We start from the raw sequence: 27479 nt of genomic DNA on the forward strand, positions 1-27479 counted from the left end.
CCTTCACAATGAGGTAGAACATGTGAGGGTCCTGAATTCATGGAAGGAGCGACACAGCTAAATGTGTTGGTAGCGCTCCAAAGAAAAGAGCCAAATCCCCTGAACCCGAGAACACTTCTTAGTAACAGCATCACTAACGCACTAACACTAACATGTGTCATCAAAATATATCAAAACATGACAAAACATGATCAAATCAGAGTTGTGTTCTTTTATGTTCCAATAAAATGGAAAAGAAAATATCACGGGGGGGCACTGAAAAAAAAAAAAAGCTCCAAATTACTGAAAAATTCGGAGAAAAAAAAAATCCTCAATTTGACTTTAGACCAGAGCGGCGGCGGCGGCGGCGGCGGCGGCGGCGGCGGCGGCGGCGGCGGCGGCGGCTCACCTTGTAGAGTCGGCGTCTCTCATCCGGAAGGTTTGGGGGGTTCGATCCCCAGCTCCTGCAGCTTCATGTCCGATGTGTCCTTGGGCAAGACACTTAATCCCGAAGTGTTCCCGCTGCTCCAGGTACGTGTGTGAATGGGAATACTGTAGGTTTGCTCTATAACACTAAACGTCTTATCCACACGCTGGTCTGGAAGCTTGGTTGTGATAAATACAGTTGGTATAATAAGTTATAAAAATATCAGCAGATAATGACCTCTGTATTTAATTTATGGTGATGTGCTGAGTGACAGAATCTCAGGACGTGTCCGTCTTTTCAAGCTATTAAAATCTGTTATCAGCAGAACAAGAGACCTCAGGTAAAACCTCAGACGTTCAGACACCAAACACAAAACTCTGTTTATCACTAAAGCTGCTTCCAGACTCCATTACTGCAAACACTACTGTTGGGTTTGAACTCTTCCACTGATGCATTTCACTATTGTTTTCCAATTACAGCCGTGCAACGTGAAGCGTGGCCACAAACCAGCATTTCCAAAAGGTTAGGCTGAAGCCTGGCGGGTTAGCCTCTGCAGCTCGGTATCCTCCTGCTAAATGTCACACCTTTCAAAAAGAGGGAAAAGTCACACTTAATGGTTCCTCGGGGGCGATATGTCAACGTCAAAAAAAAATGTAATTGCGTCCCACGTTCTGGGTGAGATTTCAATCAGAGGCTTTTCATGAAGAGTGGGACATTTTTCAGACGCTTTCCAGGATAAAATCGTGAATCTGTGCTTCTCGTCCTGTTGCAGTCTTTCAAGTTTTCTTTCATTTAAATGGACATTCTGTCGACCCCTTTTCTGGAGGATGTCAGGAGCTGCGTGTTTCACAGAGGAGGGGGAGGAGAGGTCGTGTGGTGCGGGGGGGAGACTCCATCAGTCCCACAGAAATACACTCACACAGACTCTTCCTCCATTTCTCCTGCACAAATCACAGAATAACTTGCATCAATGTAAAGCACAAGAAGAAGGAAGGAGAGGGATTTCTATGCCAACAGAGGGAGCGAGAAGAATAAGACAAGAAGCTGAGTGAGATAGAGAGAGATGGGGAGCAGTGGGAGGAGGAGGAGGAGAGAGAGGGAGAGAGACAGAGGGAGGGAGGGAGGGAGGGAGGGAGGGAGTGTTTAAGTGCAAAATAGGCTGTCCTCTCTTCTTTTCTCACATCTCAGTCTGAGAGCACAGGAGCACGCAGCCACAGCTCCGGCGTGCATTCTCCAGACACACAGCTCCACCTGTAAACCCGGTGCATTCAGTGCGTGTCGCAGCAGTGATCCCGTGCAGACAGCGGCGACAGCTTCAGGTTTTTAAAGCTGTGTGGAAGAAATCGTGGGAGCTCAGAGGCGGAGGAAGCAGAGAACGACGTGGATGCTGAGCTGCTCCGGTCTTCTGTGAAGGTCTGAACATTTCTCTCTGTTTTGAAAGGTGCAGCATGCTTTCTGACTGTTGGAGGATGCTCTGCAGAGAATAGGTTGAACAAGACGAGACACAAAAGAGATGCATTTTGTCAAAGCTTCTTTATGTCTGCGCAGCTGAATCACAGAGAAGTTTCATGTGGACTCGAGTGTCCAGTGCACGAAGTGAGAGCAGATTTGTTAACCACATTTGTCACAAAGTGAACTCTTATTTAATCGGTCAAAAAAATGTCATGACAGAAGCATCGGACACCTGCTGAAAAGTAGAATAGAAAATACTTGCTCTAGTATTTGCATGCGTCTTTGGTTTTCCTGCAGAAGACACATTTCTGCCTTCTCCTGCTCAAAGTTTTTACGGGCTTCACAACTGATCCAACCTTTTTCAGAATGCGTGAATTATTCATTTCTGCCAGGACTTAAAGACCATTTCAGCCAAAATCTTTAAACGTTTTTTGTTTTTTCAGGAGAAAATTACCAACCCTGCTTTTAAAACAAAAGAAACAAAAAAACAAAAGCAATAAAAATAATCAGCAGTGTGAGGATGTATGAGCAAGCTTTGAATCAACTGGATCAGATCAACCGACCACAGAGATAGTGATACTTGAGCTCTACACACACACACACACACACACACACACACACACACACACACACACACACACACACACACACACACACACACACACACACACACACACACACACACACACACACACACACACACACACACACACACACACACACACACACACACACACACATTCAATCCATTTGTCAGCTTCTAACACAAGCCTGGAATAATTCTGCAGCTTTCATTTGGCCGCAGGGACACTTTATGCTTTTTGAAGTTTTCTAAATTTAGTTGTGTGTCCTGAATGTTGATTCAAACTTAAACAGCAGCAGGAGATGCTGTATTTAGTCTTTCTTTGGTCTGGTTTGTGTTTATCTTTTTTTTCTACCTGATAATCAAAACAGCCAGCTTGTTTGTTTCGTTATAACTTGTATTTATTACTTTTATTCGAGGCTCAGCTTCTCAAAATAAACCGGAGCAAAGCAGCAGGACTGTACCGACCAACAGCTCGAGCAATACGCTGACTGAGTACAAAGAACGACGCACGAAAACGAAAAGTACTGAAGTGGCTGTGAGATTTTAAAGCAGGTTCTCTCTCCAGCTTTTCAAAAACACTTTAAATTCCCTGAAGGGATTTGGGTTAGACAGCTTCAGCTCCTGCTGCAGGGTGTCCCAGGTTTCAAGGAGCGGAGTCAAAGGGGGACACTTCAGCAGAATCTGTGCACGCTGATGGAGACAGTCATGAAATCAGAGGAGCACACAGGCTCTATGAGGGATGGAAGGACCTGATTTCATACCAAATCAATACACGGGTGGAAATCTGTGAACGCCAACAGGAAGTACACAGTGCATGAATGAAACATACTCAAGTTGAAAATTACAGCTCGTGTGACAGTTTTTGTTTTCTGCAATGAGATTTTCTTGATGAACTGAAGTTCAACAACTGGTTCATTATCACCTCAAGTTGTTTCCTCATCCTCTTTCAGTCCAAACTTTTCATTTTTTATAATCTGCATCATCAGATTCTCGTGATTTCAATTCAAATTCAAATCAAATCAAACGCAAACACACTTGTATGCTTGAAAAAGCTCAAGTCCTCAAGCAGGGCAGCTTGAAGAATCAGGAAGTTGCCGTAGAGAGGCGGTAGCAGCTCAGTCCGAAGGGACTTGGGTCGGAGAGCGGAGGGTGGAAGGTGGAGGGTTCGACTCTGGGAGTGGTCTGGTTGCTGGAGAGGGGCCAGTTCACTTCCTGAGCACTGCAGAAGGACCCTTGAGCAAAGTCCGACCTTTCATGTGCAGCCCTGTCACTCGGACATCTCTCCATCGGGGCACGTCCGTAGGACCCTGTTTGTATGTGTGTTTATTTTCAGTCGTGTGTGTGTGTGTGTGTGTGTGTGTGTGTGTGTGTGTGTGTGTGTGTGTGTGTGTGTGTGTGTGTGTGTGTGTGTGTGTGTGTGTGTGTGGCACGACTCAATAACAGAGTGTAAAAGTAATTTCAGTTTTCGTTCTTTTAAAACTTGACATTGTGACGTTGAATCGAATATAAAACAAACAAAGCCTTGAGATGCTGCATTCATTGGCTGCTCCCTCACTGGATCACCGAGTCTTTATGGGAATATGTGTTGAACTCCGAATGGTTCAACTGTTCAAACACACAGCTTATTTATTGGTCTTAACATTGACAAATGGTTCTGATGAAACGGTTTCATGTGGGATTTAGATCTGCCTGAAAATTCATCAGAGGACTATTTCCTGCAGCATTTGAAATCCTGCACAAACAATTAGATTCTGCATCAGTCCCTGAGTGTGTGATCTGTATCGAACATATCTCGGCTGAATTAAATGCAGCTCAGATGAAAAATCAAGAAGAGAAAATCGTTTGGCTTCGAACCAGCTCAGCGGGCCGGCCATTTTTTTTCTTCTTTTTTTCAAATCTGCATGCTCAGCTCTGCACTTGATGAACAGTACAGAAAAGTGCCTTTGAGTCAGATTGTTTGAGGTTGGTTTTTTTTTGTTTTTTTGCCCACTTGAAAGCCGGTTCAGATCAGAGACAGGTCCCTCAGAAGAAGAAGAAGAAGAAGGGAATGCTGCATGAGCAGATCAATACGCAGAAAAGCAGCACTCTCATCCGACAGAGCAGCGTGCTCACACTGTACAAGCGTTCTGCAGGAAGCGTTTTATTAGGAGAGTTGTTTGTGCGTAATGCCCTTTGAAAGATCCAGACAAAGAACAGGCAGGAATTAGATATATATGCAGCTGCTGCTCTGTCAGTGTGTTCAATATAATTGAGTCAAGCTGATGCATTCACTTGGTTCTTTAATTTTGGCTGTTGCTGATTGTTTATGTATCTGAGATAATTATGCATATATTTAAATGTGTGTCGGGTTATAGCGTTTGCCTCTGCAGGGAGTGCGCTATACTTTCAATCAGTGAGATGTGATTGAATGCTAATTCATTCAAATGGAACGCGCACAAAGTGTGCATACATATACGTAAACACATAACACACGTCTGCACATAAATCTAGACTTCACAAAAGTCTTTCCTCCAAGCTTCTGCGACTTGCGGTGCGAATAGATAAACGTGACCTGGGCTGAAGACCATTTATCGTTTCATAATGTTGACACAGAAACTGTCACCAAGGCTGAAGAGACATTACTGAGTGTTTTGAGTTTGGAGAGAAAATATCAGATCCTGAATGTCCAGAATTTATTTATTCATATATTTTGTTTTAGCATTTTAGTAGGTTAGCACTTAATATGGTTCCCTTACCCATGAATTGTGTTTAATCTGCTTTTAACACAATCCAACCTCACATAAATCTTAACTCATTATGTTGACCTCATGGGCCGGATCCTCGATGTTTTAACCTGCAGAACTCAGAGAGTCAGGAGACTTAGGCCCGAAATATGCTCAACGTTAGTACCAAACGGACACGTACGCGTTCTGATTGTCACTCGCGTTGTCTTTGCTTAAACTCGCAAAGTCCAAACGTAACATACGTGTCTTACCGGAGTCCTCCTGTAGGGGGCAGGCAGCAGGCATGTTTGTCCCAGTGGAGTGGCTGGGTGATATCATAAAGATGGTTATAATCACGATCCACATCCATCAAACGCTCCTCAAACATCGTGTCCTGTTCCGTCATTTTAAAAGAAAACGCCTCCTATATGCACGTCAACCGCCAAACGTCCGGCGTAGTTGTACCTCGCGCATTTTGGTGCGACCACCAACGCCAGGTACGCAAGTGCGTATCCTGCGTTGTCGGCTGCGTATCTGACGTTGAGCATATTTCGGCCCTTATGTTGCCACCCCTGATCTACATTCTGTACAGCGATGATTGCCGTGATTGGTTACCATGACAACAGAACGTATTCTAAAATGTGCGTTTCTGACCTCTGCTGTGTCTCTTCAGTCAGTATCTGCTGGTGAACATTACAGTTACTTTCTTATGCAGGCTGATCTTCATTCTGTACATGCATTTGTGTTGTAAGCTGCACTTTTAAACATGTTTCCTTTGACGTACACTTCACAGTGGGCTGCTTGTATTCTGAGCGGATTCTGCACTTTGCTGTGAGCCTCAGTCAGTGATCATGACTGCTTGTTTGTATTTGGTGCCTCTTGAATTGTCACCGTGTCGGTTATGTACTTTTGTCCTTTGTCTTTTTTTACTGTCTTGTCTGCTGTCATTGTTTTGAATTGCCGCACAACAAATCGCCCTCCGGGGACAAATAAAGTTGAGTTGAGTTTCCCTTCATATCGCCCCCGTGGAATTTAAGCAGGCTGATTTGAGCTTTTACTGTCAGCCTGACTAACAAGAGCATGAAGCAGACATCTGTCGGATGCACGAGAATCAATTTTCAGAACATGCGTTTGCATTTTGAGTTTGGGATTTTCATAACACAGCAGTTAGAGCTTTTCATTTTTATAAATGCAGCTCAATGTTTCGCCCTTCGTCAACAGAATGCACAATTTTTTGTGTTGGTCCTTTAAAATCATACCGAAATAAAACCTGTTAAAATGTGCAGCCTTACCATGACAAACGGTGGACAAGTTTAAAAAGGATTAATTCTGTCTTTTTACCGCGTTCATCTTCAGTATGAACAAGAAATTTCTGCTTGGAGTTTGAGGCAAAATGAGAAACGTTTCCATTAAGCGTGACAAGCTACACAGAAGAGTTGTTTCTGTCTTTGATCATGAGAATAATTGGATTAAGCTCATTACATGCCCAGCAGAACATTACACTCGTGCTCACTTTAAGTGTGCACACAGTGACTTCTGATGAAACTGATTGTCATTTGCCTCCCGGCTGCTTCTATTACAACACGGCCATGTAAGCATCTTAACATAATTATTACTTTCATAATGATTGTATTTTTGTGAACTGATATTTGGATAAGACGTGAATTTTGATGAACGCTGATTGCCTGCAGGGAAACAAGCACATAATTATTATTTACTCTGCCAACAAACGCAGTATGCAAAACAGAGAGAAAATGGGAATATTAGAGAGGGAACAGCTTGATTAAATTATTTTTCCAACTCCGAGCTCACACAGTAATTAGATTAAAGGGAGCTCAAAGCCAAAGACAGTGAATGATTGATATTGCAAACAGTGCACGCGATGACAAAAAGTCACATATTCTCCTCTTTTTCAACCAGTCTCGGAGTCTCAAAATGTGTGTGAAGTGTGTTGTTGTAAATCCACTCTGATCCTGTATTTGATCATGTCTATAAACCCCTCTATTTCAGCCCTGCTCAAAACAGGCTGTTTCTGTGCCTGTCGCTTTAAATATGTAAATGAGCTGTGTCTGGCCACGCCCCCTCTCTGGAAGGGCTCGGGTGTACTCGCTGCTTTCTGGCTCCATGTCCTATTGTTTGTAAGAAGGCAGACTCAGAGGGCAGAACAAACACCTAGCTGTGGGAGTGTCACCCACCTGGGGGAGGGGCTACTGCCCTTTGTGATGTCACAAAGGGAAAATCTTAAAACGGCCTGTTTTGAGCACACATTTTCTGCAAAACGGTTTACTATCCTTACTGCATTGTTGTTAGTGTTGAAATCACGTGTAACCTCTCCTATACATAATATGACCTGTTAACAGGATATAGATTTAGAAAATTTTTATTTTTATGCACTTCAGTATTACGTGCTTTTTACAGCTCACCTGTTTAATGTAAATGTCAATGAGCTCAATTTAATCTGGTCTCGTGATTTTACACTCCAGCACGACTAGGTTTTTTATGAAAACTGGACTTCATGAGGGATGTAACTGTGAAACCATGATGTGATACAGAAAGGATCGATCTTAAAGGGTTGTCACATTATGAGATTATCAGACTATATTACAGTAAAAATCAAACCACAGTGATATCTATTTTGAAACCATGGCAACAAAAACATAAATCCAAGTATTCAGTACCAACAAATGCAGACACAACGCTGCATAATGTCTGAATTGCACAAGTATACAGTGACTGGCAAAATGTTCTTTATAGGATAAAATAAGACTGACGCAGCAGCTGGTGTTGATTTATCTTTCTGTTGATCCTGAGAAGTCGTCCATTTTATAGTGAGCGGGGAATGACACACAGGAAAGAAGCCACAGGTTGGATTCCAACCCGGGTAACATTTTTTTTTACTGTTTGTTTTAAGAGCCACATCATACACACAGGCATCATATACACTCTCCACCTTTCTCTGTCTCTCCCACACTCTCGTCCTCCTCCACATTCCTCTCACAAGCACAGATTTCAAATCTAAAAATTAACAATAGCGTCCACTCCACACGAACAAAATGCGTGAAACTCATCAGGATTCTGTATATTAAGTTTTATTTTGAAATTGACCAGATGTTCTGTGCGTTTCCTGGACTGACTTTCTTTCTCTACAAATGCTCTCAAGCCAAAGCAGTGCCTCATAATGTGCACATTTTGCAGCGACAGTCAGAAACCTCCCTAAGGGGGCCCCTTCTGACAGCACTTACCGTCAATGAACTGCAAAGCGTTGCAGAATTGTTCCTGTGAAAACCAAAATTTGTCAATAAAAAGGAGAATGAAGAGTTCTCCGTCTGAGGTGAGAAAAAGAAAAAATAAATGCAGGTTTTACGGGCCCCTGTCACAGTAACAGGGAGGAGGACCCATGTGCAGAAAAAAACAAAAGATTTATCAGATTTATAACAAAATGCAAAACCAAAACTTACTTCAATATTCAATCCAGAAATCCAAAAAAAAACAAGTAGAGAAAAACAAAGTAAATCCAGGGAACAAACGACGGGCTGAGACTGACACCCATGAAAAACTGCAATGAACCGACACAGAGGGTAACAAAGACAGGGACACATCAGACACATCAGACACAGGTGAGACTAATCAGGTTCATCAAGACAGGAGGGAAACACAAAAAGACCAGAACACTGAGGACGAGTACAAAGTAAAACCTGACACTGAAAACACGAAAACAAGATACTACAAAATAAAACAGGAAACACTTAAAACATGACTAAGAAACATTAAACACCAAACTAAGAACCTGAAAACACAAATAACACAGGAAACAAAGTTACAGACAACATAGAAGGACACAAGGAAACACACTAAAGACTAGGACTAAATGTAAATCAGAAAACACTCACACACACACACACACGAGGGAAAACATGAGAATGAAAGACAAGACAGGAAATCAAAACTAAACCATGACAGCCCTCAATGAATTTTTGCCTATCGGGCCCAAACAAACCTGAGAATTGAGAATTCAGATTTATGAGCGTGAAGGTATTTTTTTATTACAGCCGAGCCACTGTTCAATCCACAGCATAAAAACAAAAGCAGGACATGTAAAGTAAAAAGTGTTACAACAAACAGGAAGTGATAAAAGAAGAAAAAACAACCTCTCAAGCAGCCTGATTTTAAATCTGACCTTAAAACACATTTTCAGGCCAGATTTAAAAACACACACGTTCCTGAAAAGGCTGAGAGATTCAATCTGGACCTCGCTTCAGCCAGAAGCATCTGATGTGAGTGTGCATCATAAAAGATGGGTTTGGAAACATATATTATAATAATCCTTGTCCCAGAAGTAAACTATGAGCGATGAGTGGGAACATTTTTCCACTTGGAGCTGTGAAACGCTGCGTCGGCTCTGTGTGTGATCTGCACTCATTAACACTTTTTTACTGAAATGTTAGATGACTTCACACCGCCTGTACTTGTTCACATCTTCACCGTACAAAGCTGTGACTTCATTCAGCCACACACACACACACACACACACACACACACACACACACACACACATTTGTTTAATCTCTCATTTTCAAAAGCAGAAAGTCTTTCAAAGGGTTACTTTTTTAAAAATCAATAACACCAAATATCTTTTTTTTTCTCATATTTGATATCAGAGCCCTGCTGATGTTAGATCAATGTGAGTGTGTGTGTGTGTGTGTGTGTGTGTGTGTGTGTGTGTGTGTGTGTGTGTGTGTGTGTTTGAGCCAGACCACAAGTTACAATCATGATGAAAGTCACACTAAATAAGCATGATGTCCCATCAGATCAGTTAAAACAGCAATATGTTACTCTCCCACGTTTCAAAGGTCTATTTTCTAGTAAAATAACTTTCAACAGGGAAAATGTTTTCTTGACAGCGCGGCCTGAAAATATGTAACTTTGGCTGCAGGTCAAAGTTACATGTGCGCACTGATTATGGTCCTATTTCACACAGCAGCCTTCAGCTCTAAATAGAAACCAGCATAGTTAATAGACTGGTATAGACTGGTATAGTAATGACGTATTTTTGTAGGCCAACCCGAAAAAATGGCGCCTGTGGTTCCTACGAAAATTCGCCTGTGGGATTTTTGCATTAGATTTTGGATCATTGCAGAAAATAATCTCTGTGTCAAACACGTTTCTGACTCGTTGTTGTTTTGTTAAACTGGATAATCTTTACAGATGAACATCATTTATATGAAGTTTGAAGAGTTAATGCAGCCCAGAGAAGTAAAAAGCTAATCCTGCGGTCGATTTATAATGACGTCACGACCGTTATGCTTCATTGATCTAATCAGCAGATTTGACAAGCTAGCTAAACGTTAGCTTAATAAGTTGTTTATGAACCTAATATTTGCAAGAGCACTGAAAAACATGACTAGAGGCTGTAAAGAGGATTAGGGAGAGAGTTCCCGGTGTGATGATGTTTAATGTCTGTGACAACCACTGTAGTTTCAGTTAGCTACTTGTTAGCAACCGCCGTTTAAAGTTTGTGTAAAAACTTTAAAAGTCACAAGTGGGGTCTTAGGTAACGTAGTTTATCTCGTCTAACAAAACGTCAACATCTCTTCAGCTTGTGTTAACCACAGACCTTATTTCAGGCGTCTAAACACAAACACATTCAAAATCCACATTGACTTTTAGAGTTAGGAACCCAGGGCGCTAAAATGCTAACTCACTTCCTGGTTTTAGGACTCAAAACTACACCAGTCTATTACCCTTGCCCCAGAGCTGGCCAATCAGAGGACAGTGGGGCCTTAAAGAGACAGTAGCTAAAATAAACTGTTTCACGCAGAGGCTGAAATGAGTGATTTTACTGATGAATCAGATAAATAAGGAAGTTTTTTAAGCGACACATCTTTCAAAGCTACTCAATAGGTGTCACAGAATGACAACATAAATGGTGAGAGTGAGTACGATAGATCTCCTTTAACCTGCGTGTGCCACAGTCATGGGTTTGTATTCAAGTTATTTTTTTTAAAGTAAACCAAGCTGCTGATCAGGAGTGATCATGTCGTTTTATTTTTTGTCATTTTTGTGAAAGTACAAATCAAACGAGACTTCGACAAGGAAAGAGATGTCACAGTGAAAAGCAGATAGTTATCACCAAGTCGACGTGTCGAAATGAAACATTCAGACCTCTGGACAATAGACGACTGACGCCTCACAGTTTTTCATCACCTACACATTTATCTTCCACAGCCATGAAAAGAAGCATTTCATTTAATCAGACTTTTAATTATTTGCATTTTAATAGCACACTTCCACTTCTTCTTCAGTATGCGACACCTTTGAGAGAGAGCATCATCATCTCATTAAGGCTCCATCTGTCAAACACAGACTCTTAGCAGTATAGCATGACCCCTCGTTTATGACGGTGAATCCTTTCTACGTGGGCGTAATGATAGTGAAATACAGATCATGTTTTATTTTGGGATCACATTTCTGGATGTTTTCACTCACATGTGTCCTTTTTGGACAAACATATTGCTGTTTATGATGACAGTGTGTGTCATGTGAGGACAAGGCAGCATCACGACGAGCGGTTTAGAATTGGCGATTGAAGGTGTTGCATTTCTGCTGGTATATAAAGACTCCAGTTAGGGAGGAGGTGTTGAGCTGCGAGGAGTTATTCTCTCACAATCATTCTGTTTATGTGCACACTTTATTTCAACGCACTGCAGATCTCAATGCCACTAATGCTGCTGGTCTTTAGAGGACGTTTATTCTGCAGCCTAATAACAGCAGCGACACAGAGATTGTTTCCTGAGTCAGTCAGAGATTGAAAAGCCCCACCGGTCGATCAGGTACATGCGTAATCAAAGAGACTTTTAAATAGCTGAGAACTGATGCTGAGATAATGAAACACATCATGTCGCTTCCTCAAAGCGAAATCATGATTGGAAAGAAGCAGAGACAGACGAGTAAACAGAGGACACAGAGGTTGATATTCTTCACGTCATGAAGCCTGCTTCATAATTCGATTAAACTCGAGCTACAGTCTCATTTATCACAAAGAGTTACATACAGACTTTGAGGTTCGCTAAATACTGTCTGACTGGTCGTAGAAACAACGTCTGTCCAAAAACGATGAATCTATTTTTTCTTGGCTGTTTTAGAAGCAAAACTAATTTCTTTTTTTTAAATTTATGATCATTTATTAACTTTGAACAAAAGGCCCCGTCTGATTTGACGCCCAGTTTGTGGCAAGAAAAAAGTTGCTAAATGAAAGCTCTCATAACGTCGTTAGCATGCAAGCAACATGTTAAGAAAAAACACATCTTAGAGATGACATTAATCAAATAAAACACATTATCCTTTGCATGATTTGCAGCAATTTCCGCCTCTTCCTGTTGTAGTTAGTTTCAGCTGCTTTCCCACCCATGACGTGGCCCATCCCCCCCTCCTGGGACAAACGCTGCAGGGCTGCCACGGAAGGACAACTCCCCAAAACTGGGAGAAGACAGCATGTGTAAGCACCATCCAGAATTAAACGCAAACATCCTCCACTCTGTAAGAGTTTGCAAACAACGGGTCGGCCAAATGGTTTTCCCAACTCATCGTTATGAGGCCGACATTAAACATAATGCACTTAGGATTGTTAATGTTCAACATCCATAATGGACGCTTCCAACAAACAAAAGTTATGTATCCATTTTTTTAGACACATTCCTGGCGTCGTATCTATGAAATACTAGATTGCTCGCGCTGGCTCCTCATTGGTTGGCCTGTTTATCTGCTGAGCTGTGAATGTAAGTGAATGCTGCTGTGATGTGTTTGTCTCCTTGATGTCGTCTTTTGCTCGTGGCTCAGTAGGCTGTAAAAACTGCTCCTGGGATAAATAAGGTCGTCTGAACTGAAGTGAAACATTTCTCAGACTGTATGAGGAAGAGGTGTGTTTTTTTTAATTCTAAAAGGTCGATCGTCAGTGCCACCTGCTCATAACAGCTTCATTTAGAGCCCTGACACTTTCTGTCACACGCCAAACTGTAACCGTCCTCCCTAATTACAGAGTGAAGCCGTGCAGCCTCCTCTCCATCTGTGCAGCTCTGTACACTGCAGGCATATTTTTACCCACTCCCTTTATTACACTTTTCAAGCACAGGAGTCTATTCAGAAAGCGCTCCTTTCATATGCCTGTCAGGAAATGAAAGCTAACTGAATAGAAACGTCCTCACTGTTTGACTAGTGGACCATGTGACTGTGGATGTTTGTGCATCAGATAAACAACTCCCACGTTATGCACAACTCCATTAATTTCTGCAATCAGGCTTCATCCTGCAGTAGGAATTCCATTCGTGTGGCTGTGACATTTTTCATGTGATTTATTCTATTGTCCCAAGTCCTCCGGCCATGGTTGCCCCTCTGCCCCATCCCCTCGCCATCAGCTCTGACAATCCCAGTCTTTGTTTTTGCGAAGAGAAGCAGCATTCTTCCAGAGGGATGACCTCCTCTGTCTCTGCAGGGGCCGGCACCGAGGACGAGATCCGACCCCAGGATTGGATAGCAGCGCCCACCGGATGCTGACAACCAAATCCACGACTTGTCAACCCAAACTCTGCGGCTCAAATGTGCGCCAAACACGCTCCAACTCGCCGGGAAGAGAAGCTGATGGATTGTTCTGCTCATCTCAGCTGACACATCAAGGGCCTGAAACTTTATTAGCAGCGTCATCATTAACACAGAGACCCGGCAGGATTACACTGCGAGACCGAGCAGCGTCAACACACATATCAGTAAGTATGCTTCTAGATGGTATTCTTGGATTTATTTATTTATTTGTTGCAGTTTGTGTAAAAGTTGTTGGTATGTTTTTGCACAACCAACCTTTTAAAGAGCAAATAGAATCAACAGAAACGTTTATTTTCGTGCTTTTCAAAATAAAGGGGAGAAGGAAAAGGAACATTGCATATATACAAATAGTAAAACGTATTTATTATCAACATAAAAAAGATCACATTGTAATGATATATCAAAAACAAAGCCAACAACTCAAATAATAAAAACATTAACTACTAAGCTGAAAGAGAATAATTAAAGTTTGGACTGCAGTACCAATTTTAAACACTAGGTGTCAGAGTTACATACTGCTCCTTTAAGTTAAAAACCTACAATTACAATCCATTTAAAAAAAGATCTTCATGTAAACACATTTAATTCTCATTCATGTTTATCACCATTTGCCGACATTTTTACTGCGTTTATATTCAGTCGGGGTCAGCGCTCAGTTCAGGTTGAAGAAATGTCGCCTCAAAACACAGAACAGAATACAAAACTGGAGCAGCAGCAGCTGTAGGAGAGCAGCCGAGACGAAAAACTTCTGAAAGTTTCTGTGACTTTAGTTTGAAGAATTTCACAGAGACTCATCCGTAAAAATCCCACGGCACCTGAATTTTAGAATTCACAACGAGTCGTGCAGCGAGGCTCGACTTGTACACCTCACACAGATTTAAAGGACAAATGCAAACAGCAGATTACCTGCAGATGTCCTACACGCACACGCACATGCATGAGTCAACATTCAGAGTTATGGGATTAATTAATATAGTAATGAGCATTTCCTGATTTAATCATGAAATTCAACATATCCCTCTTCATATCACCAAACATATTTCTATCACGAAAAGCATAATTAAACTGCAGACACAGTCGACGCCACACATGTACATAGAGCCGTACTGTAAGTGATGACTGAGCGACATTACTGTTGTGTTTGGGTCGACGTTTTATTTTTTTCAGGAAAACGTTTTTGACTTTTGACTTTAAGGTAAAGATGTTTAGGCTGCGTGAAATATTTTAAATATTACTTTTTCATTTTAAAAAACTTCTACCAGCAAAGGTCACTGAACCTCAGGTTATGTATATATATATATATATATATATATATATATATATAAAACATTCTTCATTAAAATACCATTAAAACATTTTTTTTTTTTATTGAAAGTTATGAACGTAAACGTTGCACGCTTGAAACTGAACTTGGAGAGCGTCTCACTGTCGTGTTGTGACCTATTTCTCAATGAAACCGTGTAGAACCAATGAAACGATGGAAGTCGAGACGTAACGTTGGGATGAACACGATTGGATTGGTCGAAAATTAGTAAACTGCCCCGAAGTGCAGGACGAGTCACCAGACACTGGAAATGTTTTACAGGAAGAGAAAATGCAGTTATTTAGATACTCAGATAATTCTTTACTAAAATATATTTGAGATTCTTTGTCGGTCACAAAGAGGTTGTTTCTCAAGCGAAAGGTCTTGGGTTTGATCCCCAGCTCCTGCAGCCATGTGTCCTTGGGCAAGGCACTTCACCCCAAGTTGCTCGTGCTGCCTCGTCAGCTACGTCCGTGCTGTCCGTGTGGGATTTGTTCCTGCTGAAGGTCGGATAGCAACCGCTGCCATCAGTGTGTGAACGTGCAGCACTTTGAGTCGTCAAACACGTTTTATTTGAACCCATTTCTTTACCTTATAAAATCTCTTTAATGTTTTACAGACGCATAAATTCTCAACATATTCTGCTATTTGCTTCAAAAGTTATGTGAGCTGTTGCTGAACATGCAGAATAATAATAAAAAAAAGAAAAAGTAAAGATCTTCAGGAGTATAGGAGGTCATCGTTTGTGTGCTGCGTCTGCATCTCTATCTGCATCCAATATTACAGAGCCTGTCTGTTGTTTTGAACACTTGGGTTGTTTTAATTTGAATCATAATTCTCTGAGTCTGAATCCCCGATCAGCCCCGTTCTCCTTCATCCTGTCGTCAGCTAACATTGTTAGCATGGATCTCCCAGCTGACACGGGATTTAAAAGACAAGTTTGATATTTGTGGCGTACAATTCAAACACACGCTAAGAACCTTCAGACTGAGCCTGACTCCATCCTCCTCCTCCTCCTCCTCCTCCTCCTCCTCCTCGGTCTTTGATCCAGTCAGGGTCTGTCATTAGGGAGCGCTGGAGTGCAATCATTAGCTTTTTGATGTAGACCTGAGTCTTGTTTCCAGCACTTAACTCCATGCAGGTCCACATGTGCTCCTGCTTATTTATATTTCTTATCAAGTCCTCCCTGTTGAGAGTGCAATCATGGCATTGCACACAAACACACTCGAGCTGCGTTGAGAGTTTCAGTCTCGAGGTCAGTTTGATGTCATTATGGGGGAGAGAGGTTGTTTGTTGTTGTTTTGACAGGTAGCACTTCGGCGTCACGGTTCAGTGCCTGCACACAAAGAATACAACACAGTTAGCGATGACTTTCCACAGCAGGAAGAAAAAAACAAACAACGCCTTGTAATGTTGATGCAGCTTAATTAACTTATACTGTCAAATCTTTAAATAGGAAGACCAAATTTTACCATCACGATGCATCATTCCAAGTAAAGTCGTTATTCTTTATGCAGCTGCAGAAAGCAAAGAGGATAAACACAAACAGACACTTTTAGATTATTTCTGCGTTGTTGATTAACTCAAAATGACATAAACAGTTTGGACATTTGTTGGCTCAGCTGTGTAAAAGATCAAGTAAAACACAAGTGACTGGATGAAGTCACGTCCCTGCTGTACACCAGACATTTGCTGGTTGCAGTGACCCAAGTTTTAAAGCTGAGTTCCAGTCAGCTCGCTCACTGGGATCGTGCTCCTTCAGGACAGGAAGCTCCCTGGATGTTTGTGTTTCACTGCAGTGTAGTTTAGTTCTTGGTCGTCATTGATAGCATCGGGAAGGTTTTTCTGTTTGCGTCTGTCAGCTTGCAGGATATCTTAAGAAAAACACTCGGCAGATTGATACAACTTCTTAACCGGCAAAATTTGATGGAGACATTTTTCTAGCCTGTAAAGATTTTATATTTCGAGTCACAACTACTGATCTGTGACTTTTAAAAAAAAACAAAAAACATGCAGATTTATTTTTTTTTCATGCACATTTCAGAGCCTGACTCACTTCATGTATCTTTACTGGAACTGTCCTGGAAGGTGAACAAGGACCAGTGTGGGCAACATCCAAGCAAACTGCATGAAGGTGCAGCACTCAAAACGTGAAACTACAAAATAAAAAAGAGAGAGAACAGTCCGCACATTGTTCAGCTCTTTTTTATGCAGTAAAAAAAAAAAAAAGCCAAGGTGACACTTTAACTGTTGGCACTTTGGGAAATATCAGCAGTAAATGTTTGTGACTGTGATAATAAAAAGTTATTCCATCATTCCGAACGTCTGCGTTCATCTTAAAACGAGGATCCAAAGTGAAGAGGAATTGGAGAGTGAGTCATTTCTTATCAGTATGATTTGCATTATTAATTAGCCTGTCTGTATAAATGACACACTGTTCCAATATGACCCCATTAAAGCTGACCCGACGTGTTAATTAGGAAGCACAACCTTTGATCTCAGAGTGAGGTTGATCCTTTTTTAATCAAGGATTAATTATGTCTAAAGACTGGTGATTAACCAGCAGAGGATCGGGCTCACGACGACAAACAGAATCAATCCTGTGTGAGTGTGATTACAGATATCTGAGCTCAGATACTGACAGCAGCAAATAAGAGTGTAAGATTGTTTTCACTAAACTATACACAGGGGACTGCATCTTTGACCTCTGACCTTCAGCTAAGGACGATTGTCATGGGCAGAAAACAGGGAGGTAAAAACTAAAATTTATTTAAACTGAAAAAAAAGGCAAAAACTTGGTGTTCAAAAAAACCCCAAAATGACAAACAGTGAAACTCCAAATAACCCGAGGAGACCGCTCACACTAACACAACAAACTACACAACACCCAAACTACAAACAATGAACTGACAGCATGAGGGAAGCAACACAGAGACTAAATAGACACAGGGGTGATCAGACACAGGTGAGACGAATCAGACAGGTGAGGACAATCAGGGTCATCAAGACAGGAGGGAAACACAGAGAGCACATTGGCTTTATTAGATACCAGGAAATCACCTTCAGAGTTTACCTCAATACAAACCAATGAAATAAATAAAAAGGCTGTGACTAATCATCAGTCAAATCAATATACAGATCAATATGCAGATTGTGTCCACATTTCTCCTCTGACAGATCCTTAGTTTTCCTGAACGCTCGGATACGGGTCGGATGCGCGAGTCGCTTTAAAAGTTGCAGCTGCAGTGAATTGTGGGGGCGGCACTTTCTCACCTCCTGTCGTAAAGGATGGTCCAGTGTTTCCTCTGCTAAAGGAGGTTATAAAGGAAGCATTGAGCCACCTTTCCTTAACTTTTAGAGAATTCGAACAGCTCCTATCATGGCCGCCACGTAAACTGCTTCCACAGGAAATAAACGTACAGGAAACAAAGGAGGAGACGGGGAAGCACGCTAAGGACTAAAGTAAACACGAGACGAGGAAAGGAAACAAGGAAAGGAAAGGAAAGAACCAACACTAGGAAACATAAACAGAACACGAGGGAAAGAAAGAAAACTAAAATAAAACAAGATCACAACAACCATGACAACGAGAGCGAAGTGAGAACAGACACACGAGTGCATTCACAGAGCACTTAGATAATTTAAGGAGGAGCAGCAAATATCGAAGTTTTCTCTCTGACAGCTCCGAGTATTTTTCCTGCATTAAGTCCGAGTGAGCTGCTTTGAGAACGCAACAGGATACAATCAGGAGAATTCACCTTGAGGGAGAGGGAGAGGTTGTCTGTCAGCATATTGTTCTCTGCTCTGTTGTTGATATTATGATTCTCAAACTACACATATATAAAGGAAAATATTCTTATGGCAGCCTCATACAGCACTTCTGCATCTCTCCTTCTCGTCTCACCTCAGGAGATCACCGTCCGTCCGTCCCACCTTTCATCCGCCTTTCTGGATTTAAAATACCTGAAACATGCTTTAACACTCTGAAGCAGCACCATACTGTGCATGGCTCCATTGTTTATGCTGCCATGATGAATAAAAAACATTCAGAACGTGCAGAGAAACCCAATCAGAGAATCGGCACTCTTCAATGCTTCTTTTTTTTTTTTTTTTACAAACCCAAAATGGAAGAGAAACATGTTGATCTAACGCAGATCACATAAACAGGAGACAGACTGTTAATTAAACAGATTAAACAGCGTGAGCCTGTGATTCATGACAGGCCTGTTAACAGAACCTAAAGCTACTTGTGTTTTCTCTCTGCAGGACGATCGAATGAAACGCTCGTCCTCTCCAGGCCTCCGCCCTTCAGCTGACCACGTGTGATGGATACGGACAAAGGTAAGATCAAAACGTGTTTTCTTGACGTCTGATTGATCCAAACTCATGGTGATGTTTTCATACCTTTCTTATCTGCTGTACTCCTGAATGACTTGAGTTAACATTTATCATGACTGAACATTTCCTTTTTTTTTATGCTATAGATTTTTTCCTTGAAGATTCGGGTTTATGGTAGTGCTTTCTAAACACTGGATGATTCTTAGGAGATGGGTATAACCTTGGATGTATGAGTGAAATGAAACAACTAAATAAATGGAGCCTGGGTCTTTTTTTTCTTTTCTTTTTTTTAACTAAGCAGCAATCTGTGGTGTTAAAAATTAAGTAAATACAGAAGTGCAAAATCCTGCAGTTCATCGAGTGTCCACTTGAGGCTGACTGCAGGAAAACCACATTTTAAAAAAGCCAGTTTTTACAGCAGTTAAAGCCTGGTAAAAAAGATTTATAAAAAAATGAAATAGGTCTGTGACGATATTTTCCTTATGGACAAGACCCGCCCCCCCACTCCAGCTCCCAGCCTGTCGTTAGGCTGAGACAGCATTTCCAACATGGCGGCTGCTGCTGATGAGCCTCCCTGCAGGAACAGACGGCTGATATCACTCAGGGTTCATCCATGAATATTCACAGTTTATGGTTTCAGCAGTCAATGAGGTCATACTCAGTCACCAAACATATCAAACTTGTTCTTCTTTTACATCATGCTCTTTTGTGCTACTCTGTGTTATTCTCCAATCATTGATAATAGGCTGGAAACAGGAAAGTAGTAATGAAGGACTTGCAGTCTCTTCCTTTGGGATAAATCATTTCCAAGAACGCTGCAGAGTCGGTCCGTTTCGTTTCTGTCTGTGCAGAACGTTTCCAGGCTGTGATGGCCTGGACCCTTTCATCCGCGCTGTGGCCTTCTTTAAATTATTTACTCAGATGTTCCCTGCTCCACCAGCGAGTTTTCAAAACGACAAAAAAGTTCATCGTCTTTCCTGACCTATTTTTCGTCGGTGCAGCAGCTCCAGCAGGCTCGGCCTTTCCTCGTAGTTTGAGCCCCGCAGCAACATTGTGATAATAGAGGGCCACGATCGTAACGCGATGGGCCATTAGACTGAGAAAACTCAGTCAACCAGTTCATCCATTCATGAGCTGAGGACAGGAAGCAGAAACCCTGAAGCAGTGAATGCGTCCTTCAGAAAGGATGATGGTTCTGAATGTACTCTGCTGAACACAACTTTCACTCTTTAGCCATAAAATCAATAATTTGAAAAAGAGTAAACCTATGTTGTGTATATATACTTCAATCAGGAGAGACAAGTGATATTAAGAATGAATTTATTACAATGAAAAAGTGATTGACAGAATAAGATTGACAGAATGTTTTGGCGCTTGGACTCTATGGGGTGGAGATGCGATTTTTGTGATGAAGTCCTGCTCGTCATTAGGATAGATCCCCCCATGGAGTCCAGACCCTGGTGGTGGAGGACTGATGATTTGATGAGACCGGATGGGGAAAGATTGATGGGAGTTGCCTCTGCTCCTGAAGATGGCGGTGATGGGGAGGTGGAGGGGCGCACGAAGCCAGCTTGAAAGAACTAGGGAAGAAAAAGGATCATATTTAAAAGGAGAGCTGAACGATGATAGGCCGAAAACGAAGGAGGAACGCTGCGCTATTGGTTAGATGAGGTCCGGTGACAGAACAGCTGATTAACCTGCGGACAGCCCAAACTGACAGCTCGAGAATGACAGCGGAAATGAGATAGCGTGAAAAAGGGTGACTGAGAAACCTGATTGTGGATCACTTAAAGTCTTCCTTACTGAACTTTCGCTAAGCTTCATTTAACATTACCTCAAAGATTTCCAACAGACAAAACCTGTAATTTTAGAGTTGTAATGGGACGCGTCTTGTTGCAGCGGTCGTCTTGATGATTACACACCATTACATTTTTGTTGCCGTGGAAACATCCGATGTTGTCAAAGACCCCTCCATACAATAAGGCAGCTTGAACTGTACTGTTGTGATAAAAAAAAACGTCATGTGCATTATACTTGGATACATCGTTGGTAAACATCTGCTTGCCGTGACATCTGGTCGTCATGACAACGGTTAACTGAGACTTCAATTTAATCATGGGCCCCGCTCCCTCCCCCCACCCACGATTAAACAAGTAGCAGGGAAAATTACTACAAGGATTTCTCACCAGCATTGACGTCACCTTTGTTATTGTTTTGCGTGAAAGCCCCCTGGTGGTGGAGTTCACATACTGCAGGTCCTGTGAGGAAGTTTTGCTTTGTGTTGACGTTAGCACCCCCCTGTGGACAAAGCTGCACGTCTTTTCTTTTACCTTTCAGTAGGGTAATCTGACGGGAAAAATCTTATTCTATTTTCTGTATCACCAGGGATACAAAACCATTGAAATCTTTGTAAATAAAGACCTTTCTGCAGCCAAGTCCATTTTTGGCCTCTTTATTAATTTCAGAAGTTTGATGACCACACGCAAAACTCCTGATAGGATCTTTATATATAGTCGATTTTATTTACAGCTTATAAAACTGTAAAATGCTTTTGGTTATGAAAGATTTTATTAACAACATTTAAAACCTTATTTGACAGCTTTGCTGCACAGCCACTATACCTTGTTTTGTTTTTTTTCACGTCATGCAGGTTGTGCGATGACTCAGGTCTGACCCTGGAGATGCCGAAGAGACGAGACATCATCGCCATCGTGTTGATCGTGTTGCCGTGGACACTGCTCATCACTGTTTGGCACCAGAATGCCATCACTCCTTTGCTCGCCGCTCGGAAGGGCAAAGGTGAAATTTGCTCATTTCCATTTTTTATTCCTACCAGCATGCAACAAATGTGCGTTTGTGTTAAAGCATGTTGGGATCTGTGGTACATGTGTTTCACATGTTGACATGAAGCCAGAGGTCGCCAATTTTTGAAAACTAGCATGATTTAAAAAGTAGCATTCTCTCCATGCTCTGTCTTCACTCACCCCCTCCCCTCTGTGCTCCCTCAAAAGCCCCGCCCCCTCACTTACATGCACTAGCGCCATTGGTCCAGACTGCTTTCTTATGCAAACTCTTACAATGCCTGTGTTTTATGAATAAAGCTGCCCTGCCTGCTGTAATCATTCGCTCTCCTTCATTAGATGACAGACGCGACGGTCGCTCGGGCTCCAGGAACACTTTTGCCTTCAAGGAGTCCTGCTCTCTTCAGAACCGGGACATCGTGGAGGTGGTGCGCACTGAGTACGTGTACAGCCGGCCCCCTCCGTGGTCTGACATCCTGCCCACCATCCACGTCATCACCCCCACCTACAGCCGACCCGTGCAGAAGGCCGAGCTGACACGTCTGGCCAACACTCTGCTGCACGTCCCCAACCTGCACTGGATCCTGGTGGAGGACTCCCAGAGGAGGACCACTCTGGTCAGTCGACTCCTGCAGGAAACAGGGCTGAACTACACCCACCTTAACGTGGAGACACCCAGGACCTATAAGGTCCGAGGGGACACCAGGGATCCCAGAATACCTCGGGGTACCATCCAGAGGAATCTGGCCCTGCGATGGCTCAGGGAGACGTTCGGAGTGAACAGCAGCCTGGCGGGGATCGTCTACTTTGCAGACGATGATAACACTTACAGCCTGGAGCTGTTTGACGAGGTACCGTATTCATCTTACAGATTCTAGATCTTTGATTTTGTTTTAGTCACACATATAAATGGTTTTGAAACAAAGCAACTACTAGATGAAACAGTAGAAAAGTGGAACTGGGATGTAAAAGGAGAAAAGGTTGGGGACCACTGCCCGATAAGAGACCGTTTCACAATCGTCATACTTGGTGACATAAATACAGAGAATTATTTCTCAATGTGTGTGTGCATAGCTCCGCTCATTTTGGAAATAAAGAACGCCAAAAGAGGCACATAAAAGACTGAAACAAATGAAAGCTTCAATAGAAAGACAGAAATGTAATAATTATCCCAAAAGGAGAGGAGGTTGGGGGGGGGCATGTCCTTCTACAGCCTGTCAAGTCTTTCTTTAAGGTATTTTCTAAAGGTCTCCTCGTATGTTTTTGTCATGATTTAGTTGTGATTTCCTGTCTTGTTTTAGTTCTGTTTTTTTGTCCCTGTGTGTTAGCGTGTCTGAGTTCAGTCTTCAGTGTTTCTTTGTATCCTTGTGTCCTTTGTTGTCTGTGATGTTCTTGGTTTAGTGTTTTAAGTCTAGTCTTTAGTGTTTCCTGTTTTATTTTGTAATATCTGGTTTAGGTTGTGTTTTCAGTGTCAGGTTTGACTTTGTACTCGTCCTCAGTGTTCTGGTCTTGGGTTCTGTGTTCCTTGTGTTTCCCTCCTGTTTGATGACCCTGATTAGTCTCACCTGTGTCTGATGACCTCATGTCTATTTAGTCTGTTTGTTACCCACTTATGTCTTCTGCAGTCTGTCTGAATTGTTTGTTGATTATCATGTTTAGTCTGTTGTCCGTCATCTGTTCACTGGATTTGTTTGTTTTTGTACTTTTGCTTTTTTGGATTTATTATTTTGAGGAAGTTTGTTCTTTTGTTAAATAAATATTTTTGGTTTTCCTGCAACTTGTTTCAGTTTTACGTTGTATAAGGTTTGGCAGTTTAGGTGGACGTTGTTTCCATGTCACTTGAGCATATTGTCTTTTTCTATTTTACATTTTGTTTTTAAATTTTGAAACTTTACTTTTTATCAGCACTGTATTTTCTTTGTCTAATTTTAGTACAGCTGCATTGTCGTTCATTTACTGCTCTGTCTGTCTTTGAATTGCTCCCCTGGAGACAAATAAAGTTTTCTTTAACTTGAATTGAATTTAGGAGGATTTTAAACAAGATTATGAATAATAATAATACATTTTATTTATAATGCCCTTATCATCAGGAGATCTCAAAGTGCCAGTATGAAACCACAAACATGTGAGGAAAGCTTTTACGAGGGTTTGAATATTTTTGATACAATCACATCACATTGAGTTATTGTTGTAATCGAGACTAAACCGAGACCAGAGTCCTCCAACACCAAGACATTTAGGGATCGGGACTGAGACCGAGTCGAGAACAAGATGAAATAGTTCTATGGTCTTTGTGCATTCAGGTTGTCATGGTAACTCAGGTTGGATTCCTTCAGGGTGGGTGCATGCGGTCAGTTTCTAACTCCAGATTGCAATTATTCATTCTTTTTTTTCTCTCCAATAAGACGGATGGAGCGAGAGAGACCTCTGAAGTATTACTGATAATACAGGATTCATGACATTTAAAATGACTCACCTTCCCTGTCTCTGTTTTAACTTCCAGATGCGCTCAACTAAAAAGGTGTCCGTGTGGCCTGTGGCCTTCGTGGGCGGCCTTCGTTACGAGTCGCCTAAAGTCAACACCTTTGGAAAGGTGTACGGCTGGAAGACTGTATTTGACCCACACCGGCCGTTTGCTATAGACATGGCCGGGTTCGCAGTGAACCTGCACCTCATCCTGTCTAAACCTCAGGCTTATTTTAAACTGCGAGGAGTGAAGGGAGGCTATCAGGAGAGCAGCTTATTAAAAGAGCTGGTTACGCTCAGCGACTTGGAGCCGAAGGCTGCGAACTGCACCAAGGTAAGAACAGGAGGATCTGTGCATGTTTGAAATGTGATGCAACCTGTGTGAACCTTGAAACACAACATGCTGCTTCTGTAAACCACGAGGACGAGTCTTCAGATCCCTGACTGTCAAAACAATTTGTTCTTAGCGTCAGTCTTCTGTCAGATGAAAGCTCATTTGAATGACACTTCTTTCCTCCTCCAGACATTTAGTAGCAGGTGTGATGAAATAGAGAACCGCTGTGCAGCACCTCAAGCCAAATGCCTTTTTTTTTCCTCTCGTGGTTTATAAGTCTTTATTTCTCCTTCCCCTCTTTTCTCCTGGCAGGTTTTAGTATGGCACACACGGACAGAGAAGCCTGTGCTGGTAAATGAGGGCAAGAAAGGATTTACGGATCCTAACGTGGAGATATGACCGAATTGATCTCACACAGGTAAGAGCAGAGATTTCACAGTTATTTCTCAGTGACGGGTGAAAGGAGAGCATTTTAAATGATCCACTCGGAAAAACATATATTTACATAATGTCTCGTGACGAGGTGTTTTTAAAATCAATGTTTAGTGCAGACTAAAAAGCTCATCACCAACTCATTCAAACTGGAAGGCATTTACAAAAAGTACATTTATTTATGTGTAAAAGAAATCCATTATATCGTCTTCCTAGCTTCAGTCCAGTCCACAAAAGTTCTGCTTGTAACCTGTCCTTTTTTCCACCTCTGTGTTTCAGAGGAGGGGTTTCTCCTTTGTTCTCCACACGGATTCACATCCTCAGAGCTTCTTGAAGCGATAGCCGAGGTCACAAATGTTATCACAGCACAGTAGCTGCTCTTCACCGCTGCGTAGAAAAAAGGGAGGCACAGAGCAGTGCAACCCTGGAGGACACATAAGCCATGTGCGTGATCCGTCCACAGACTATCAAAGCACATCAACAGCACAAAACAAGCCGACTTGTTCAGCTCGGAGCGCTGGCTGATGCGAGACGCTGGTTCGAGGTGCCAAAAGGAGCCTGCCAACTGATGTCTCCCCGGAGAGATGAGACAAAGGATGCTGCGCGATTTCAAACTGCATGAAGAGATGGCACTGCAAGCAATAAAGAGCCCTGTGAGCGCAGAAAACACCAGCCTACCATCCAATTAGCATTAAATAGGGCCCCTTTGTTCTGGAGCGAGCTGGCTGTCGGGCACAGGGCTGCACTGATGAATAACGGGGTCCTTGTTTAAAGTGAGTCAGCAGTGACTGACAGACTGTATTGAGGGGATCTGAGCCCTCCCCGCCTGTACTGTACAACACTGAGCTATTTAGATAGCACCCTGAACCCAGCACTAATTAGGAGTCCTGTTACTTCTCCACACATGCACACGTTGAGCACAAACACATGCACTTAAAACACAATGATTTATTCCAGCACTCTGTTGTGTTAGGAGTCTTGTTTATCTCTGACATGCTGTAACACGACTGAAGTCTGCTCATATCCAAGAGAAAATTCAGTATTTCCACGGACATGTCTACTTCTTCATAAGCTAATTAAAATCCCAGTGGGAGCACTGACGGCTTCTCAGCCCAATTATTTATTGTTCAAAGTAACTTGTACCATTAACTTCTCGGTCGCGAGTCGACGGGATACGAGGCCATTAATCTGAGAATTCATGTGCATCCTTTTCAAAAAGCCGTTTTACACAATCTAATTATTCCCACCATGGTTGGCTTGGCTGAAAGGGATGACTTTATACTCTGTTTCAAAAAAAAAAATGCTAATGTTCTCATACTGTGTGACAGTTAAAGGACTGGTCAGTAATTTATTGTTCATTCATGCATCTGAAAGCTTGAACTGTAAAAAGGCTCTGTTGTTTGGAAGTGGTTTCAGTCATTCCTCGTCTGCCTCTTTGTTGTTTTATAAGCTACGACGTTCATTTACCATTTTCACAAAGACGACTTTTAATGTGGAGCTTTTTATGTCAATGCCTTGAAATTGTGTCCTTCTGTGTACCAGGAAGTGGCGTCATTATAGGCCTATTTTAGGGGGTCTGAAGCCTCCCTAAAATGTTCTTAAGCCCCCCTAAATAATTTGGTGTTTTTAAATCTCTTTTTTTTTGTTTTTTTACAAAATGTGCTGACAAATTCAATATAAAGTGGCCAGAATATGAGCTTAAATAAATAATCATCCAACTTGTCACTGCTTACTTAAATATGATTATGAATCTGTCAGTTTCCATTCACTTCATCTTGTAAGGTAGAGACAAGATTATTCGAGTTGCAAGTTATTACTCGCGCTGCTTATGGCTCATATAGCGTTATTCTTGTGACCCAGATTTTTTATTTTCGCCTCACTGAATATACTAGCAAGGAAAATAATTAACGGGATACAAAGGTAATGACTTCTCCGGTCACGGCTTCAGCTGCAGTACACACGAGCCAGACGTCAACAAAAACAACAGGCAGCTACGGCAACTCTCAAGGGACAAATTAGACAGAAAACAAATGCACAACAAATACAGAACTGTCTGCGACACCT

The 27479-nt window shown here is 42.0% G+C and overlaps 1 protein-coding gene across 4 annotated transcripts; it reads left to right on the forward strand.

Moving 5' to 3' along the window:
• The first annotated feature begins 1594 nt into the window (after positions 1-1594).
• Positions 1595-27479, forward strand: b3gat1b (beta-1,3-glucuronyltransferase 1 (glucuronosyltransferase P) b). Of its 4 annotated transcripts, none has more exons than XM_079356136.1 (8): positions 1595-1819; positions 13635-13905; positions 19311-19385; positions 22033-22181; positions 22523-23034; positions 24687-24983; positions 25296-25401; positions 25695-27479. In XM_079356136.1, the coding sequence occupies exons 4-7, from the start codon at positions 22064-22066 to the stop codon at positions 25380-25382; spliced, it is 1014 nt and encodes a 337-aa protein (XP_079212262.1). In that variant the 5' UTR covers positions 1595-1819; positions 13635-13905; positions 19311-19385; positions 22033-22063; the 3' UTR covers positions 25383-25401; positions 25695-27479. The 4 variants fall into 4 exon arrangements, with proteins under 4 accessions (XP_079212262.1, XP_079212265.1, XP_079212263.1 ...); XM_079356137.1 differs by lacking the exon at positions 1595-1819 and adding an exon at positions 5483-5643; XM_079356139.1 differs by lacking the exon at positions 13635-13905.

This window comes from Symphodus melops (genome assembly GCF_947650265.1).
Source record: "Symphodus melops genome assembly, chromosome: 11".
Classification (NCBI taxonomy): Eukaryota; Metazoa; Chordata; class Actinopteri; order Labriformes; family Labridae; genus Symphodus; species Symphodus melops.

Bases quoted from the DNA above. Each gene is read 5' to 3' on its own strand.
- b3gat1b (XM_079356136.1), top strand. From the start codon at position 22,064: ATGCCGAAGAGACGAGACATCATCGCCATCGTGTTGATCGTGTTGCCG. The intron at 23,035-24,686 runs GTACCGTATTCA...TTTAACTTCCAG, and splicing joins GCCTGGAGCTGTTTGACGAG to ATGCGCTCAACTAAAAAGGT. The intron at 24,984-25,295 runs GTAAGAACAGGA...TTCTCCTGGCAG, and splicing joins AGGCTGCGAACTGCACCAAG to GTTTTAGTATGGCACACACG.